Genomic DNA, 15,410 nt, shown 5'->3' on the forward strand with positions numbered 1-15,410 from the left:
TGTCCCTTCGAAACCCTCTCATCCCTGGGTGGTACATCTCCCTGCAGGGCTGCCGGCCACAGTGAGCGCTGGCACGGTCTGAATTTGAAGCCAGACAGTGGGCCCCATCCACACACCGGAACAGTGCCTTAACAAGATGAGCCAGCCAATAGCCCCTTAATCCCCATTATTCTCTAGCATTCAGAACGTCGTGTTCTTTATAAACCAAAACAAAAACTCCATTCATCAGAAGAAGTGCAAAGGCCCCGGTGGGCAACGTGTACGAGGTCATCACATGGCATTAATCAGGCTGCTCTGCATAGCTGCTTCCCCCTGACAATCCGTAACGCTGGAAGTTTCCGTGCGGAGAAGGGACATTCAGTTTTCGAGATGATGTCCAATCTCTCTCTCTATCTCTCCCTCTCTCTCTCTCTCTCTCTCTCTCTCTCTCTCACTGTCTCTCTCTCTATCTCTGTCTCTCACTCTCTGGCATCTGTTTATGGGCGTCTCCTGATTCCAACACAAACAGTGTGGGCTCGGGAATGTTTGGAATTCCGGCCCGAATTCTCAGCTGTTCCTCTCCATGTGCGTTTGTCTTAAAAGGGCACCGGGGATGGCTCCACGTGGGGTTGGGCGTGGGGGGGTGTGGGGGGGGGCGGGGGGGTAGGAGGCTCGGAACTTTCTGGAGTTCGATCCGGGCCTGCGCTTCCTCCGCGGTTATTAGCGTCTGCTTGCGGGGCGCAGTTTTTTTTTTTCTTCGTTTTTGTTCGTCGGGTGTACAGGTGGTCAAGCCCTGTTCCATGCAGCACTGAGGGATTATGGGGGTGGGGGGGGGGTTATCATTGGTGGGAGTGTGACGGTCTGAAGGGACTGGGGCTCTGGGACGGGTGTGACGGTTGGCTCTGGGTGCGGCCGTCCCGCAGATGGTCCGGTGAAAATAGCCGGGGGATCTCGAGCAGCGCAGAGGTCGGTCAGGACGTCCCGCAGGCTCTTAGGACCAGGCCTCGGCCTCGCACTGACCCGAATTAATCGCACCGTAAACAGCAGAGCTCCGCTCTTCTTCCTGTGCTAACGGTCCGATGGCAGTCACAGTGCTGTCATCACCTTTAGCGGGTCTGCACGCGCTCAGTTAGGGGCGGCTGCTACGATGCGTACGAGCTCCCGATGGGCTGGGCTGGGCTGCGGTCAAAGTTGGGGAGCGTTGCAATGACATAATTACTGTTATATCCTGACAAATGAAAAATAAAGTTTACTCAATAAAGTGGAAAAGTGTATACTAATAAGAGTATAATAAAGTTTAATTGAGTGAAGTGGAATATGCTGTTCATACCCGATCTCATTCAGTCATTTCCTCAGTGTTTAACGCCATAAAACGCCTCTTAAGTGCCCTTTAAAGAGTTAAACAACCGGCACTGCTCTGCAAAGACGCTGTAAAGCTGAAGGGACCTCATTGTGAATCGGTTTCGCCGGGTTTAAGACCAGGATGTGAGAATCTGCAGGAATTCTAAAAACTCTTCAAATCTCTGTTTGCAGGTATCGTCACCGTTGTTGACGCCAAGTATGGGATGCAGGTAAAAAAAAAATATGTATTTGTTTTTTTCTGTTTGCTGTTTCTGGGTTATTGTGAATCGAATAGTTCCAAATGCAGCTTAACAGCCAGAAGAGGCGAGAGTAGTTAAAGTTTCTGCTGTGGTGACGGTTCTGTGTGACTTTAGGGGCAGTAGTTTGGCATATTGATTCGAGAACTAAGCATGTAAGCTGCAGTAAAGGTTGCAGGCTTGATTCCCTGGTAGATCGTTGCCGTTGTCCAGCTGTATAAGCGGATAATATGTAAAAATGCAAAATTTGCGTAAAATGATCTGGATTAGCGTGTCCGCTGAATACCTGTAATGTAGTAATGTAATGCAACTTTATACCAAACCAAAGTGAAGCACGTTTGCATGTCATTGGTTCCTTTTGTTTGTTAAGTTTTGATAAATAAAAGGTTAAATTCCCTTTTTAGGAATGGTCAAATCGACGGGTGCATTTCTGCATGGGATTGTGGGAGTGAGATCTGTCACGTCGTTTCCATTTTTTTCCCTCCTCCCCTTTGAGTTGGGCAAACCCCCCCCCCCCCCCCATCCCCCCCATCATGAGTGAAGGCTGTGATTTAAACTGTGTGGAGAGGAGCAAAGGTACTGACACCTCCATAATGGGCAGCAATTTCGGGGGTGTAATGCTTGGCGGCTCAACCCGATCGTACCCCCCCCCCGGACAGCGCCGAAGGCCAGAGTGGGGGGGTCCCCCGGAGACTGATTGAAACTGAAGGGGTAATTGATATCAGGAGCGATCACGCTAATGGGATTGTCACCCCTTAAACGCCCTCTGCTAAACCCAGTCCCGACCCCCCCCCTCCAGAAAACCTTCAACCTTCAAACCTTCAAGGCCTGACTTGGTAGGGGCATCCTGGGACTTGGGGTGGGGGTGGGTGGGGGAGCTTCTGTTTTTACCGAATCTTCAGGTTGGGGTGGGGGTAGGGGGCGGTGGGAGAGCTTACAGTCGGCCATTGGGGGGGGGGGGGGCGTCGGAGGGAAGGGGGGGTCAGGATAAGGGCACAATCTGTTATTACATATTCAACAAGACTCCTCTTCTCAATTACAGAGGTGTGTGTGTGTCCGTGTGTGTGTGTGTGTGTGTGTGTGTGTGTGTGTGTGTGTGGAGCAGGCAGGGTGCGGAGGTGCCGGGGGCTGGGGGGGGGGGGGGGGGGGGGGTTACTGGCGGTGTTGATAAATAGAAATAGAGAAATAAATAGGGTTATCTTTCACAGGTCAAAATGTTTGGGGAATGATTCCATTTGAAGAGATCAGGGGCGCGTTCGGACCGCCCCCCTCCCCCTTTTCCATCGTTCTTCTCTATTTAAGAAGTGTCACTTTTTCATTCACTCTGACACGATGGATAACAGGGTCTTGGGGGAAGGTGAATAGGGGTGCTGAATAGGGGTGCTGGGGGGGGGGGGTGAGCTTTTTGGGGGTGTCTGACAGTGGTGGGTAAATGGAAGACATCCCCTGTCTAAACCGGCAAACTGACGGAGACTGACGGACGTGAAAAAGATTTTTTTTTTGTGTTTTGTTTTCTCTCCTTCCTATCGCTACGGTAACCCAGGAAGCTAGTGAGGACAAAGACTTCTTCAGTGTTCAAAAAAGAGCATTTATTGAGAAGTGTTCTCATATTTGTGTGAAGCCCACAGCAGTTTTGTTGCAGTCAGTTGAGTTTTGTTTTATTGTTAACCACTTGATGAAATTCTGTATTGTAGTTTTGGTTGTTTTGCAGTTTTTAATTGTAGTTTTGAGTGCTGTTGGCGTGAGAATGGCTCCTTGTTTTTCAGCAACTGAGTGAGCAGAAGCCGGAGGGCTTGGTGAACGAGGCGGCCAGGTACTGCCCCGTGTTTTTATCTTCTCTTACCCGCGCTAGCCCTGCTAGCGCTCATTCTGCAGCTACACTGCCATTTTAAATTTAATTTAGCCAGTTCAAGAAATGAACTGAAATTCGCTTCCTGAATTGAAAAATACCCATTACGTTCTACAAGGACTTAATTCATGAGTTGCATTTCAGTTCAATTTGTGAAATGACTGAATTGGAAATTAAATCTGACCCCAACCCCGCTATATGGAGGTAAATGTAGATGAAACTGAGTGCCAAACTGCAGCGAGGATTCGAACCCGGGACCCCAGAGGTGTGTGTCTGCTGTGTCTCATGCTTTGCTTGACTGTGTTTGGCCGAGTGTGGAAAATAAACAAAGCTGCAGTCGATCCCATTATCCCCATCATCAACCCCCTCCCCCTTGCTACCCCTCCCTACCCCACCCCAGGTTTGTGTTTGTTATTCTTCCTAACAAAATGTTGGTCCTGTTTGAGCGTGACCATGTGGAGGCCACCCACATATCCGCCCTGGGGGGCGTGGGGTGGAGTGGGGTGGACAGAGCCAGGGGTGTGATGTGAACAGCCGAGACTACATCCAAAAATGTCCTGTCCTGCTCGTTTTTTTTCCCAACAAATTGAATATTGTGGTGATTTTCAGTGAACTACGAAGTAACTACCATCTTTTATATAGAAGTAGTTATTTCTTAATGTGAAATGAATGAATGAGTGTTAGTGTTTGTGTGTGTGTGTGTGTGCATGCATGTGTGCGTGTGTGTGTTTTTGAACAGTGCTGAGTGTGTGTGCGTGTGTGCATGTGTGCGTGTGTGTGTTTTTGAACAGTGCTGAGTGTGTGTGTTTTTTTGGGGGGTTTTTTCTGCAGGCAGATTGCTCTGGCTGACCTGACAATAATCAACAAGACTGACCTGGTGAGCGAGGAGGAGCTGGGGGCCCTCAGAGAGACCGTGAGGTACTCCTTCAGTCAGACTACACACACAGAGTACCCCTTCAGTTACTTAAGGACCTCTCACAGTGTCTGTTCACAAACTGCACACACAGAGAACCCCTTCAGTTACTTAAGGACCCGTCATAGTGTCTGTTCACAAACCGCACACACAGAGTACCCGTTCTGTCACTCCAGGAATACTCGCACAGTGTCCGTTCACAAACCGCACACGGAGCCTGTTCTGACCTGGACTGTCACGCTGAAGTGCGACTGGGCTTTCTCAGCACTGCTACTGAGTCTGAGTCTGTTTGCCTCCAATTGCTTTGGTTTACCATTCATTTATTTATTCTTTCACTCACTCACTCACTCACTCACATAAAAGAACCCTCTGAAATGTGTGGTTCTGGTTGTATGTACAGACGTTTAAAAAGTCTCAGTATATTGTGATCCATATGTAGATCTCCAGTCTTTCCCTGTCGAGCTGGTCGTATTTTTTCCTCCCTCTCTCACTGTCTCTCTCTTTCTCTGACCAGGTCCATAAATGGGCTCGTGAAAATTCTAGAAACGCGGAAGTCAAGGTGAGATTTCCCCTTTACGAAATGCTTTTTCCTGTCCCAGCGTGTTACAGTTAGTCCTGTGGGTGTTGCACAGTCACTGCGTGAATGACATGAAGATGCAGCAGTGACGTTGCGTGAACGTCACATGGACGTTGCGTGGACGTTGTGTCCTCATACTGAGAGGGTGCATTGGGACCAGGACCCGGGGTACTGGAGCTCACCACCTGTCAGTGTAGCAGTTTTGGATGACCCCGCCCTCCTCCTTCCTGCTTTGTTCTCATGTCAAAGGTCAAAGGTTAAATATATAAGGAACGACGCTGGAAAAACAACACCCCGCACACACCGCTAGCTGTCAAACCCGCTCCCTCACACAAACACAGTGGCGCTATCCTCGGGTGTCCAGTTACCCTCAAATCCACATTCCATGACCCCCAAGTTCCCATCTGATGCTAACAAAGATGGGTGCTTCCGTTGGCCCCGCCCCCTTTTGCTCCCGATCCCGCCCCCTCCCTCTTCCTGACGTCCACCCACTGGAGGTCTTAAATGCGCATGGCTGGATGGAGTCTCACAGGCTGAAGATCTTTTGAATGATAATGCCATAAAGCCAGAGATCTTCAGCTGACAAGCAAGAACACATTTCCAGTGATTAAAAACACGTCCAACCAATCACTGTTCACACTTTCTACCTGCGGGAATCCTTTGTTTTTTCTGTGGTCCTGCAGTGATTGACAGGTGTGCAGAACACACATGCTTTGTCCTTATTTGTTTAAAGTTGATCATTGCTGATAATGTCAATGTTTCGATAGGGTCTTTAAATCAAGAAGTTAAAGCTTTTTTTTGCGTTGGTTGTAAACAATTACATTACAAGTAATGACAGATCACACCAGTTGCATCTTTAAAAAAATGACAGGTGTGCGCATTGATTACTGTTGATATTAATAATGGTGATGTCTGCTCAGAGTAATTTCTGTGTTTCTCCTCCTCAGAGTTGACTTATCCCAAGTGTTAGATCTTCATTCTTTTGATAACAAGGACAGCACAAGGTAGGCTTCCTTTTCATCTTTGATATCCAGTGAATTATTATATAATACATAAAATATATTGATATTTTCTGCCGCACAGAACTTAGTGGTTATGCTGTTAATTTTCTAACTATTCAACCTTCATATTCATATAAAGTGTTTGCAAATCAAATTCACAATGAAAACATTGTTGCGTCTGTAATCACATGTAAAGCCTGAGGCAGTGTGGAGATGAAGTCTGTGTTCTCTCTGAGCTCGAATGCTGTTTTCTGCTCTGGGGTAGAGAATTGATGCCTCTTGTCTTCTCTTTGCATAATAAACACGGTCTATGCTCAAAGAAACGCACAGTACGCCAGTTGGGAGGGAGTCTGTTACATGGAAAACAACCTTTTTTAGGTTCTTGAGGTACTTAGCCACCTCCTGAGAAAGAATTAAATAAAAGTATAGGGGGGTCTAGTGTTACCATGGTAACACACACACACCCACACACACCCCACCAGCTGTGTGAGATTGAGGCCTTGTGCAGCATGCTGGACAGTGTCCCCAGTGCTTGAGTGTGTGTGTGTGTGTGTGTGTGGGGGGGGGGGGGGGGGGTTACCATGGTAACACTGGACCCCCTATACTTTTGTTTTAAGAGTACACAGGCACTCTTGGCCTCCCCCCCTCCACATGCAGTCACACACATTTGCCCCTACCTTCTACGCCCCCCCGCCCCCCCGCCCCCCCCCCCCCGGCTCACCTGTGTGGCACAGCGCAGTGGGGACAGTACAGAGTGGCGTGTGACGACAACCCCTCTGTGTGGCCATATGCTTTTGGGAGAGGTGGGGGTTTCACCCCCCCCCCCCCCCCATCATGCACACACATGCAGACACACACACACACACACACCAGATGTAAAAGGAGCTGGATTAAGAATGCTAATGGTGACCCCCCCCCCCTCCCCTTCTCCAAAAAAAAAAGGGTCAGTTAAGTCCAAACATCTGGAGACTGTATTATAAAGGGGGCGGCATGTGTGTGTGGTGTGGTTGTGTCTTATGTTGATTGCGGCTGTATTTCTCACCCAATGAGTCGGGCACCGGAACGCAGCTGAACTCGCAGAATGTTCAGTAGCGCGTGCAGGCACTCACACATGCAGAGCACTGACATAAAACTCTGTCTCCTCTCCTCCGCTGCACCCCAGTATATGTACCATATACGACTCCCCCATGTTATCTGGCGAGGGTCCAGCAGCCCAGAAGCACTTTTATTATCTGCTTTCCCCTGCACTGGCTCGTGATCTTAAATAAAACTGAAAAGCAGGATGGGTTTCGGGCCTAGCGGGACACAGGATTACGGAGCCTCAGTTTGAGTTTGTGAAAGATCGTTTTGACCCGTAAATCAGACGCTGATAAGGCGTTTATACCATCTGTTAGGCAGCCTTATGTGCGCTGTTGATTTCTTTTCAAAGCCTTGTCTGTGTGTGTGTGTGTGTGTGTGTGTGTGTGTGTGGTGGTCCCCAGTTTAAAGGAAAAGCTGCAGTTTGTGAAAACGACACGACCACATCTAGACAAGGTAAACATTTCTGCTTTCTAAGCTCGCACATTCTTGATTTAACGTTTAGATGAGATGAATATCATTGTTTTCAAAAAAAATTTTTTTTAAGTATATAAATTTAGCACCCAACATCTCCATTTCAGCACTGGCATGGATTGGGTGGGTTTGATCCAAGGGTTGTGAGGCTCATTCGTGCACATACAGTGTTGTGCCTTAAACGAATGAACCATCCAGAATATATTTTAATATGCAGACAAAATGGAGCCGTTTTTCTCTCTTCTTGCTCTGCCACAGGGGGCGCTATAGCATAAATAGGGTTGCTTTTTCCAGGCGGCCTGCTGTCCCGGGATGGAGGGGGTCTGGGGGGTTCGGGGAGGGGCGTATCCCGCGAGCTTGTCCTTCCCTTTGTACAGGACCACGCTCCTCTCCGTCAGCGAGCCCCATGACGTTGCCCCACAGGAGGGGGGTCGAACTTTGGCATTGTCCCCCTCCCCCCCAGACACACGCCCCTGACCCCCCAACCTGCCCCCCCCCCCATCCCCACCCCCCCACAAACAGCCCAGATCCAGGATGCTCTTTTCATGCAAATGGCCCCTCCGCCGCCTGTTGTTATACCAAATAAAAACAGGAAGTGTTTGACTCCAGCGTCCGCGCACACAATGGCCTAAATGTCTGCAAAGTGCCCTTTCAGGGCCGCGGGGAAATTCACACGGAGGAGGGCAGAGTGGGCCAATGACCTCGGGATCGGAGCCTCGTTTAAAACTGCCCTTTTCTCTGGGCTCCTCGCTAAACAGCGAAAGGACAAACTAATCTGCAGCGCTTTGTGGAAGACGGCAACGTGTTAAGTGCTAAGTCAACTGACAACAACGCTTAACTCTCCATCTTGGACTCGTATATACTCTATTAAAAATTTTATTAACACTGACCATTTTGCTGCATGCCCCATGCTAGAGCCTTGTAAAATTGCTCTAACTCTTTTGGAAAAATAAAAATGAATCAAGGTGCTCCTATTAAAGAAGGCAAACGTGCACCAACACGCCCCAGAAATTTTATCACCACTTGAATAATAATTATTTCCATATCAACTAAACAGTTTACAAACAAATTGGGCATTTAACTGACACTGCTATCCAGACTGACATACGCAGCTTGGCAAAAAATGTTTGGGGAAGAAGCCAATACAAGAACCTACTTTAAAAAAAAAAAAAAAAAAAAACATTTTTAAAGAATATAATCAAATTGTGGTAAAATAAATAAATACATTTCTTAAAAAATAAAATGGTTATACAAAAGAATTTTAAGGAGGGAGGTGTGTTCTATATCAGCAGAATTAGCGGAAGAATTAAATCTCTTGACCCATTTCCCAAATATAATTATGTGAGCTGGCGGTGGGGTGTTTTGTTTGTCTGTATGAATTTTTATTTTTATTTATCTTAATCTGTCCTTCCATTCTTTTTTAGAGCATTCTTACAGTGACGTTTGAAGTCCCTGGGACTGTGTCTGAGGACGTTTTAAATATTTACATTCAGGTATACTTATCTTTAGATTCTGCAGTGTTTACGTGTTGCACTCGAACTGTGTGTTTTTCCAGACCTGTTTAATTTCTTTTTTTTAAAATCTATTTTAAGAACCTTTTATGGGAGAAGACCTTCAAAAACACAGCTGGGCAGCCCATGCATGTCATCCGATTAAAGGTATAGTTCTGAAATCTTTGTTTAACTTTACCAGTTTACGGCTGCACTTGGGGTACAATTATGATTGTTCCTTTATTTATTTATTATTATTTTTTGCTCCAAAGTCAGGGACGTGTGCGCGTGTGTTTATGTGTATGTGTGTGTGTGCGCAGTAAAATATTCAGTGATAAATCAACTGTTACAGAGTACTCAAGCTCCCTTTTGGATGAGTTGGGTTAGCACTGGACATTTCAAGTCGATTCAAGGAGTTCATTCACGAATTGAAACAAGCCTCAACTGAGCGTCACAGTCATTTTCCAGTCCAGGAATGGAATTTCATTTTGTTTCCTGAATCGACTCTATGGAAATGTCCAAGCCCGAGTGTCGCTGTTTTCTGACGCCGGTGTATGTTTCGGACGCCGTAACACAGGGCATCCTGTCCTTGCGGGACAAGGCCAACCAGGTGATGCTGCAGGGGGTGCAGGAGCTGTACGAACTGGAGGAGACACCCCAGGCCTGGGACGAGGTTGAGCCGAGGGTCAACCGCCTGGTGTTTATAGGTGAGTCATGGTCTCACAGGTGAGTCAAACACCTGATTTTCACTAGTGAGTCAAACACCTGATTTTCACTAGTGAGTCAAGGCACCTGGTCCTCACAGGTGAGTGCTAGAACAGCTCAGGCATAACTACACACACACAAATGAAATTTGAATTGTTCCGTCTTGTAACGTCTCACTCTTCAGTCTCTGAACGGACGTGTGCACAGGGGAATAGCCGTCGCAAGCTAGATGTGCACGTCAGTCCTGCACATGAAATTACACTGTCACAAAACCCGCCAGGTCAATTTGTCCCTCTTTCTCTCCTCTCTCACCCCTTCCCTTCTCTCTCTCTCTTCCCTCTCTCCATCTCTCTCTCTCCTTCTCTCTCTCTCTCTCTCTGCAGGTAGAAATCTGGAGCAGGCTGTTCTTCAGGATCAGTTCATATCCCAGGTTGTGAATGAGGAAGCCAGGCAGCCGTTGTAGAGCCACTTCCCCCTTACCCTGTCGTTGTCATGGCAACCTCCACGACAACGGTACGCCACAGAGACCCTGAAACCGGCCTCACCACTCCCAGGGACGGTCTATCCAGCTGTTTACTTGAGTATTAGGCATTGACGCTGTAACAACTGGCCAGTATATCCAGCTGTTTTACTGGGTGTTTGGCACAAAGACTGTAACAACGGTCCAAGCATATCTGGCTGTTTAACGGAGTATGAGGAGCAGGCCCAAACAAATATAGCTACATTTGACATCCTGACAACTCTTTAGCTGGGCTGTGAAATGTAAAAATTCTCCCGTAAATCCTAAAAATGTTTTCAGCAGAACAGGTTTTTAATCAAAACGTATGAAGGAAGATTTTTTGTTGAGAAAAAGATGTTCTTAAAACTTTTATTAAAATGGAAGAATTTCACTAGTGTCTAAGGGTTCAGTTGGTTGGACATTTGCTGAGCTTCATAAGTAGTGATATAATCATAAATGGAGCTGGTGTCTGAAGTAATATTTACCCAGAATCTCAGTCTTCTTTAATATTAATTGGCTAATAAGTTTATCGTTTGACAACAGTCACATTAACACCAGTGAATTAACATGGAAATGTTAAACTGCCATAAAATATTAATTTTTTCAGTCTTTTATATTTGGAAAAGCATTTGTAAAAATGGGAAACGAATATGTTCCTCTTGCCTTCGTTTACTTTAGTTTTAAAGGTGTAAATAATTTTATACACTGCTAAAAATAGTTACATCAGTCATTCGTTTTCGAGGGCAAAGTGAAAATGAGAATTGAAACGCATTAACTACATTTGTGCCTAACGGTTAAGTTGAAGAAAAAAAACTTTTTGATAAATAAATTAAATGTTTTCCCTTGGCTTTTTGTTAATATTTAAGATAATATTTATGATAATATTGTTATTGTGTGTGTTGCATAGTGCAGTGTAATTTGAATAGTTTAACTAGCGTGGTATCTCACTTAGGCGCGTGAATTTTAGCGTCTTTAACGACTACTGCTTTTGTGAAAGAAATTGATTGCTTGAAATGTAGAAAATGTAGAAAACTATTTTTGTATTTTGATTTTTGATTTCCCTGTGAAGCTAAAATGTTCATTTTTTTGATAGTTGGATTGGGGGAGGTTGGTTTAGGTTATATGATTTTAATGTGTTAAAAATACCAACGATAATAAAAATAAGTTAAAAGAAAATTGTATTGGTTTTGTTCCGTGCTTTGAATAATTCAGGCAAAAGGACTGCTATTTTTAGACATTAAACCAGCGGATAATCTTTATGTTAAAAACACACTACTCTCTAATCTTGTCATATTTTTTGTCGTCTAATTTCTACGAATTTTAAAAAAACGCCAGCTGCATAGTTGATATTTCGGTGGCTAAACCTAACCTGTTTTTTTAAACTAATGTGTGAAGTGTAGTGTTGTTCCGTAATCAGCGGTTATCGCTCCTAAACAAGTAACACGGCACAGCATTTTGCTGTTTTTTATTTATTTTTATTTTATTTATTTATAATAAATAAATAGCCTAAAATAAAGGGATTTTTGTTTCTTTCCACTGTCGTGAGGTAAGAAAATGCATGACGGTCCCTATTCACATTCAGAAGGTTCAGGAAGTTTACAGATGAAAACCATGCAAGATGTGTCGATTGGTAATTTAGGGTGATTTAGACATGCTGATTTTTAATTCATGTTTTTTTTTGGGTGGGGGATAACTTTAAACTATTAAACACTTGTAATTCACATTGTCACATTGTGTTGCCCGTTACAATCTATTTGTCACACAGTGACTATAAACGGGATGACACAAATATTAAATAGGCCTAAAATAATAAAACCCGCAGTTAGGATTTTGCCGATGGCTTCTACGTTTTGTTCTTGACCGTTTTTTTGGCATTGCAGTTAAACAAAAGCGATTCGAGTTCAATTGCATGTATTTGACGGTTTAACAAACCTAACATATAAAATGTTAAACTAATTAAAATATCTGTGTACTTCGTCGATGAATACGTTTCCCTGCAGTAAAAAAAAAATGTTCTCCTGAGTCTGGTTTTCATCGTTCCTTTTTGAGACACCATATAGAGAAATATGAGATGCGTAAAACACGGGATGTCAATTATTTCCTAGTTTGGTGGAAATCTAATATGTAACCAGTGTAATCAGCGGCCGAGCATGCGTTGAGAATCCCCCTCCTCCTCCTCCTCCTCCTTTTGAAATCTCGCACAGGTGAGGAAGTGGATGGGGGGGGGGGGGGGGCACCTCTCGCTCTCATTTGCAATTGAGATCAACATTAACGGTTTTAAACACATATCCGAAGCGCTGAAGATTTGCTTTGAGGATCTTGTTTGTCCATTCAGACCCCCACCCCCTTTTCTCTTTCCCAAATAAAAACCCTTTCCATGCCGAGCTGCCCGAACTCACGCTGCAGCTGGGGTCGTTTCCGACTCCGATTCGGATGCTGATGGCCTCGTTTACGGGCTTCTATTGGTGCCTTTTCTCCTGCGCCGGCGGGGCGCCGTGCCACGTCCATTTTCATGGCCACGCCACCCGCGGGGATCCTCGGGTGGGAAACTAAACGAAACCCCCGGGCGGTCCGAGGCTAAAATGCCGAGTTTTTTAAATCCTCGAGGATAAGGCGTGGTGTGAAAAGTTGACCAGAATCGCGCTTCGTCTCCCACGGTGCTACTGTCGGTTTGAACTCTGGATTTACTGTGCGTTTGTGACTGTGTTCTAAGTAGTTTGTAATTACACAACTGCGAGGTGTCCGGCGAAAAGAAAACTAACTCTAAATTTACTGTTTTCGCTGCATGTTTTGGATCAATTTAAAATTTATTAGGCCACACAGCAGTTTATCTTTTTAATTTATTTTTCCTGTTAGGCTGTGGCAGTCTGAACATAACATTTTACTTTTCAAAAGCGCTTTATTAGATTTGCAGGCACATCAAACCTTTATTTTCTAAACGAATAGTGTAATACTCATTACGATGTGCGTTGTCATCTTACCCCACCGCCCTCTTATCCCCAAGAAAAAAAAACTTACACACAACTTGTTGTTGCTCCTATGATGTTTTAAAACATTAAAATAAAATGTAATATAGGCCGACGGACCGAGAGGCCTATGCATTTATATGCATGTAAATACATTCTAAAGTGGAGAGAAAACGCATCCGCAACGGATTCAACGAAGCTATTATAAATCTAGCACAATTAATGAACTCATTGTTTTTTATTGTTCATTTTTTAAAATGTATTTATTTGAAGTGAGTGCAGCATTAATATTATAGGCCTAATAATGACAGACGAATGACACCATGGAGACAAATAGATACACAATTTAATGTCATGAATTAAGCTATGAAACACTACAAATATTTTTAGTCCACACATTTAAACTCATTTATCTGTAGTTATAGGCATTATTTTTAACACGGGTAGCCTGGTGTTCTTTGAGCAAAAACAATAATAACGGATATGAGCATAAGTGTTTGCATAAGTACCCTAGGGCAATTAGCATTTGAGTAATCTTTTTCTTTTTTTACATTACGTTTGTACATTGTCTTTTCTGACACCTGCGCAATTGTCCGTCTTCATTCCCTGTGGCGACCTGCCATTCTGATGGGGTTGGTCGTCAATGGGGCAGGGGATGGGTGTTAAGACCCACCCCTCATAAAAACCAGGATCACCTCCAGTCACGGCAAACCGCCGGCAACATTTGGGGAGGAGAGCCGGAGTACAGAAGGGGGGAACTTTGGCTTCAAACACACTTTTGGGTTTGTTTTTGGTCGTATCGTCTGTTGCACCGTTCGCACCTTGTAGCAGAGACCCAAGGTGGCAACCATGACTCTCTCCAAGGATTATGAGGGGACCCTGCAACAAGCAGTCCTTCCGCCGGACGAGGATGAGATAGACATTATCGGGGAGGATGAATCGCATATCCCCGAAACTCTTTTGTCTTGTCCGGAGGAGATGGTGTCTGCCGAACGCGTCACCGAGCTGGACTGCTCGGAAGTCGACTCGTCCGGGGAGAGCGAGAGCAGTTTCTGCGCCGACGCCGGTTCGTCCGGGAGACAACAGAACAGCTCGGTCAAACCCCCGTATTCGTACATAGCCCTCATTACCATGGCGATCCTGCAAAGCCCACAGAAGAAGCTAACACTCAGTGGCATCTGCGACTTCATAAGCAACAAATTCCCCTACTACAGGGAGAAGTTTCCCGCCTGGCAAAACTCAATCAGGCACAACCTCTCCCTCAACGACTGCTTCATCAAGATCCCCCGGGAGCCCGGAAATCCGGGCAAGGGCAACTACTGGTCCCTGGACCCAGCCTCCGAGGACATGTTTGACAACGGCAGCTTCCTTCGTCGAAGGAAAAGGTTCAAAAGAAACCAACCAGAGTACGTGAAAGACGGCATCATGTTTTACCCAAATTTCAGCCTGTCGACCTATCGACCCTGTGGGCGACCTTACGGTGTTCAGGGCCAAGGGGGCGCGCAGGCGGCGGCCCTCAGGTACATGCCATTGCGGGATGGGGTCGTGATCCCGCCCTCTCCGTATTTTCACTACCACGGGGTGAGCGGCGGCAAGGTCTCCGAACCAAAGGGCTTTCAGGTGCAGCTGTGCGCGAGCTCCCCGGAGCAAAAGCCCACGCGCGTGACGCAAAGCAAGTGCTCCTTCAGCATAGACAGCATCATGGGGAAGACTTCGCCTTCCTGTCCGCCAAGTCTGGACGGCCCCGAGTCGCCCCCGGTGGACTATTCGCAATTCTTCGCGAGATCGGCGACCTGTTTGGTTCCGGCTATGTTTTCTGCGCCAAGAACTTCATTTTGTCCGACTCCCTTGTTAAGCACGGTCCATTCGGCCATGGAAGCGATGCAGATTCCGTACCCTCATTGCTAAACATTCCATTGCCATTTCAGAAATGACTCCAACTGTCGCGTAAAGGCGTTCCATTTACGCACGACTCATTGTGACTTCATCTGTGAGCTGCACGTTATTTATGAATTCCAAATAATTATTTCTGATAATATGTGTACGTCTATCTGATTGCTGTTTAATTATAGCTTTAATGTAAATAAATAGAGTTAATATATTTGTTAATCGACGTGTGTTGTCATAATAGACTACACCAATAAGTGACTGAAATATACCTTGTATTTAAAATATTTCTTCAGTTATGTGTGGTTTGATTATATGAGAATAAATGTGTGACCTAAAATTCGTGTTTGTCAGTGGTTATTTTGCATAATATTTGACATTCTAAATAAAGTTGG

At 45.5% G+C, this 15,410-nt stretch overlaps 2 protein-coding genes across 4 annotated transcripts in view; both read left to right on the plus strand.

Moving 5' to 3' along the window:
- cbwd (COBW domain containing) overlaps positions 1-11,340 on the plus strand; it is a 29,344-nt gene extending 18,004 nt beyond the window's left edge. For all 3 annotated transcript variants that reach the window (XM_035379953.1, XM_035379952.1, XM_035379954.1), the window contains exons 7-16: positions 1,513-1,550; positions 3,344-3,390; positions 4,258-4,344; positions 4,854-4,898; positions 5,864-5,920; positions 7,399-7,450; positions 8,893-8,961; positions 9,061-9,126; positions 9,536-9,665; positions 10,047-11,340. In XM_035379953.1, the coding sequence (XP_035235844.1) occupies positions 1,513-1,550; positions 3,344-3,390; positions 4,258-4,344; positions 4,854-4,898; positions 5,864-5,920; positions 7,399-7,450; positions 8,893-8,961; positions 9,061-9,126; positions 9,536-9,665; positions 10,047-10,126 (671 nt within the window). In that variant the 3' untranslated portion in view covers positions 10,127-11,340. The remainder of the gene's footprint in view (positions 1-1,512; positions 1,551-3,343; positions 3,391-4,257; positions 4,345-4,853; positions 4,899-5,863; positions 5,921-7,398; positions 7,451-8,892; positions 8,962-9,060; positions 9,127-9,535; positions 9,666-10,046) is intronic.
- A 2,375-nt stretch (positions 11,341-13,715) lies between these two features.
- On the plus strand, positions 13,716-15,269 carry foxd5 (forkhead box D5). The gene has a single exon (XM_035380018.1). The coding sequence runs from the start codon at positions 13,978-13,980 to the stop codon at positions 15,034-15,036; it is 1,059 nt and encodes a 352-aa protein (XP_035235909.1). The 5' UTR covers positions 13,716-13,977; the 3' UTR covers positions 15,037-15,269.
- Positions 15,270-15,410: the final 141 nt, after the last annotated feature.

This window comes from Anguilla anguilla, chromosome 10 (assembly GCF_013347855.1).
Source record: "Anguilla anguilla isolate fAngAng1 chromosome 10, fAngAng1.pri, whole genome shotgun sequence".
Classification (NCBI taxonomy): Eukaryota; Metazoa; Chordata; class Actinopteri; order Anguilliformes; family Anguillidae; genus Anguilla; species Anguilla anguilla.

What these genes read in the sequence shown, in the direction of transcription:
- foxd5 (XM_035380018.1), top strand. Translation starts at nt 13,978, where the DNA reads ATGACTCTCTCCAAGGATTATGAGGGGACCCTGCAACAAGCAGTCCTT.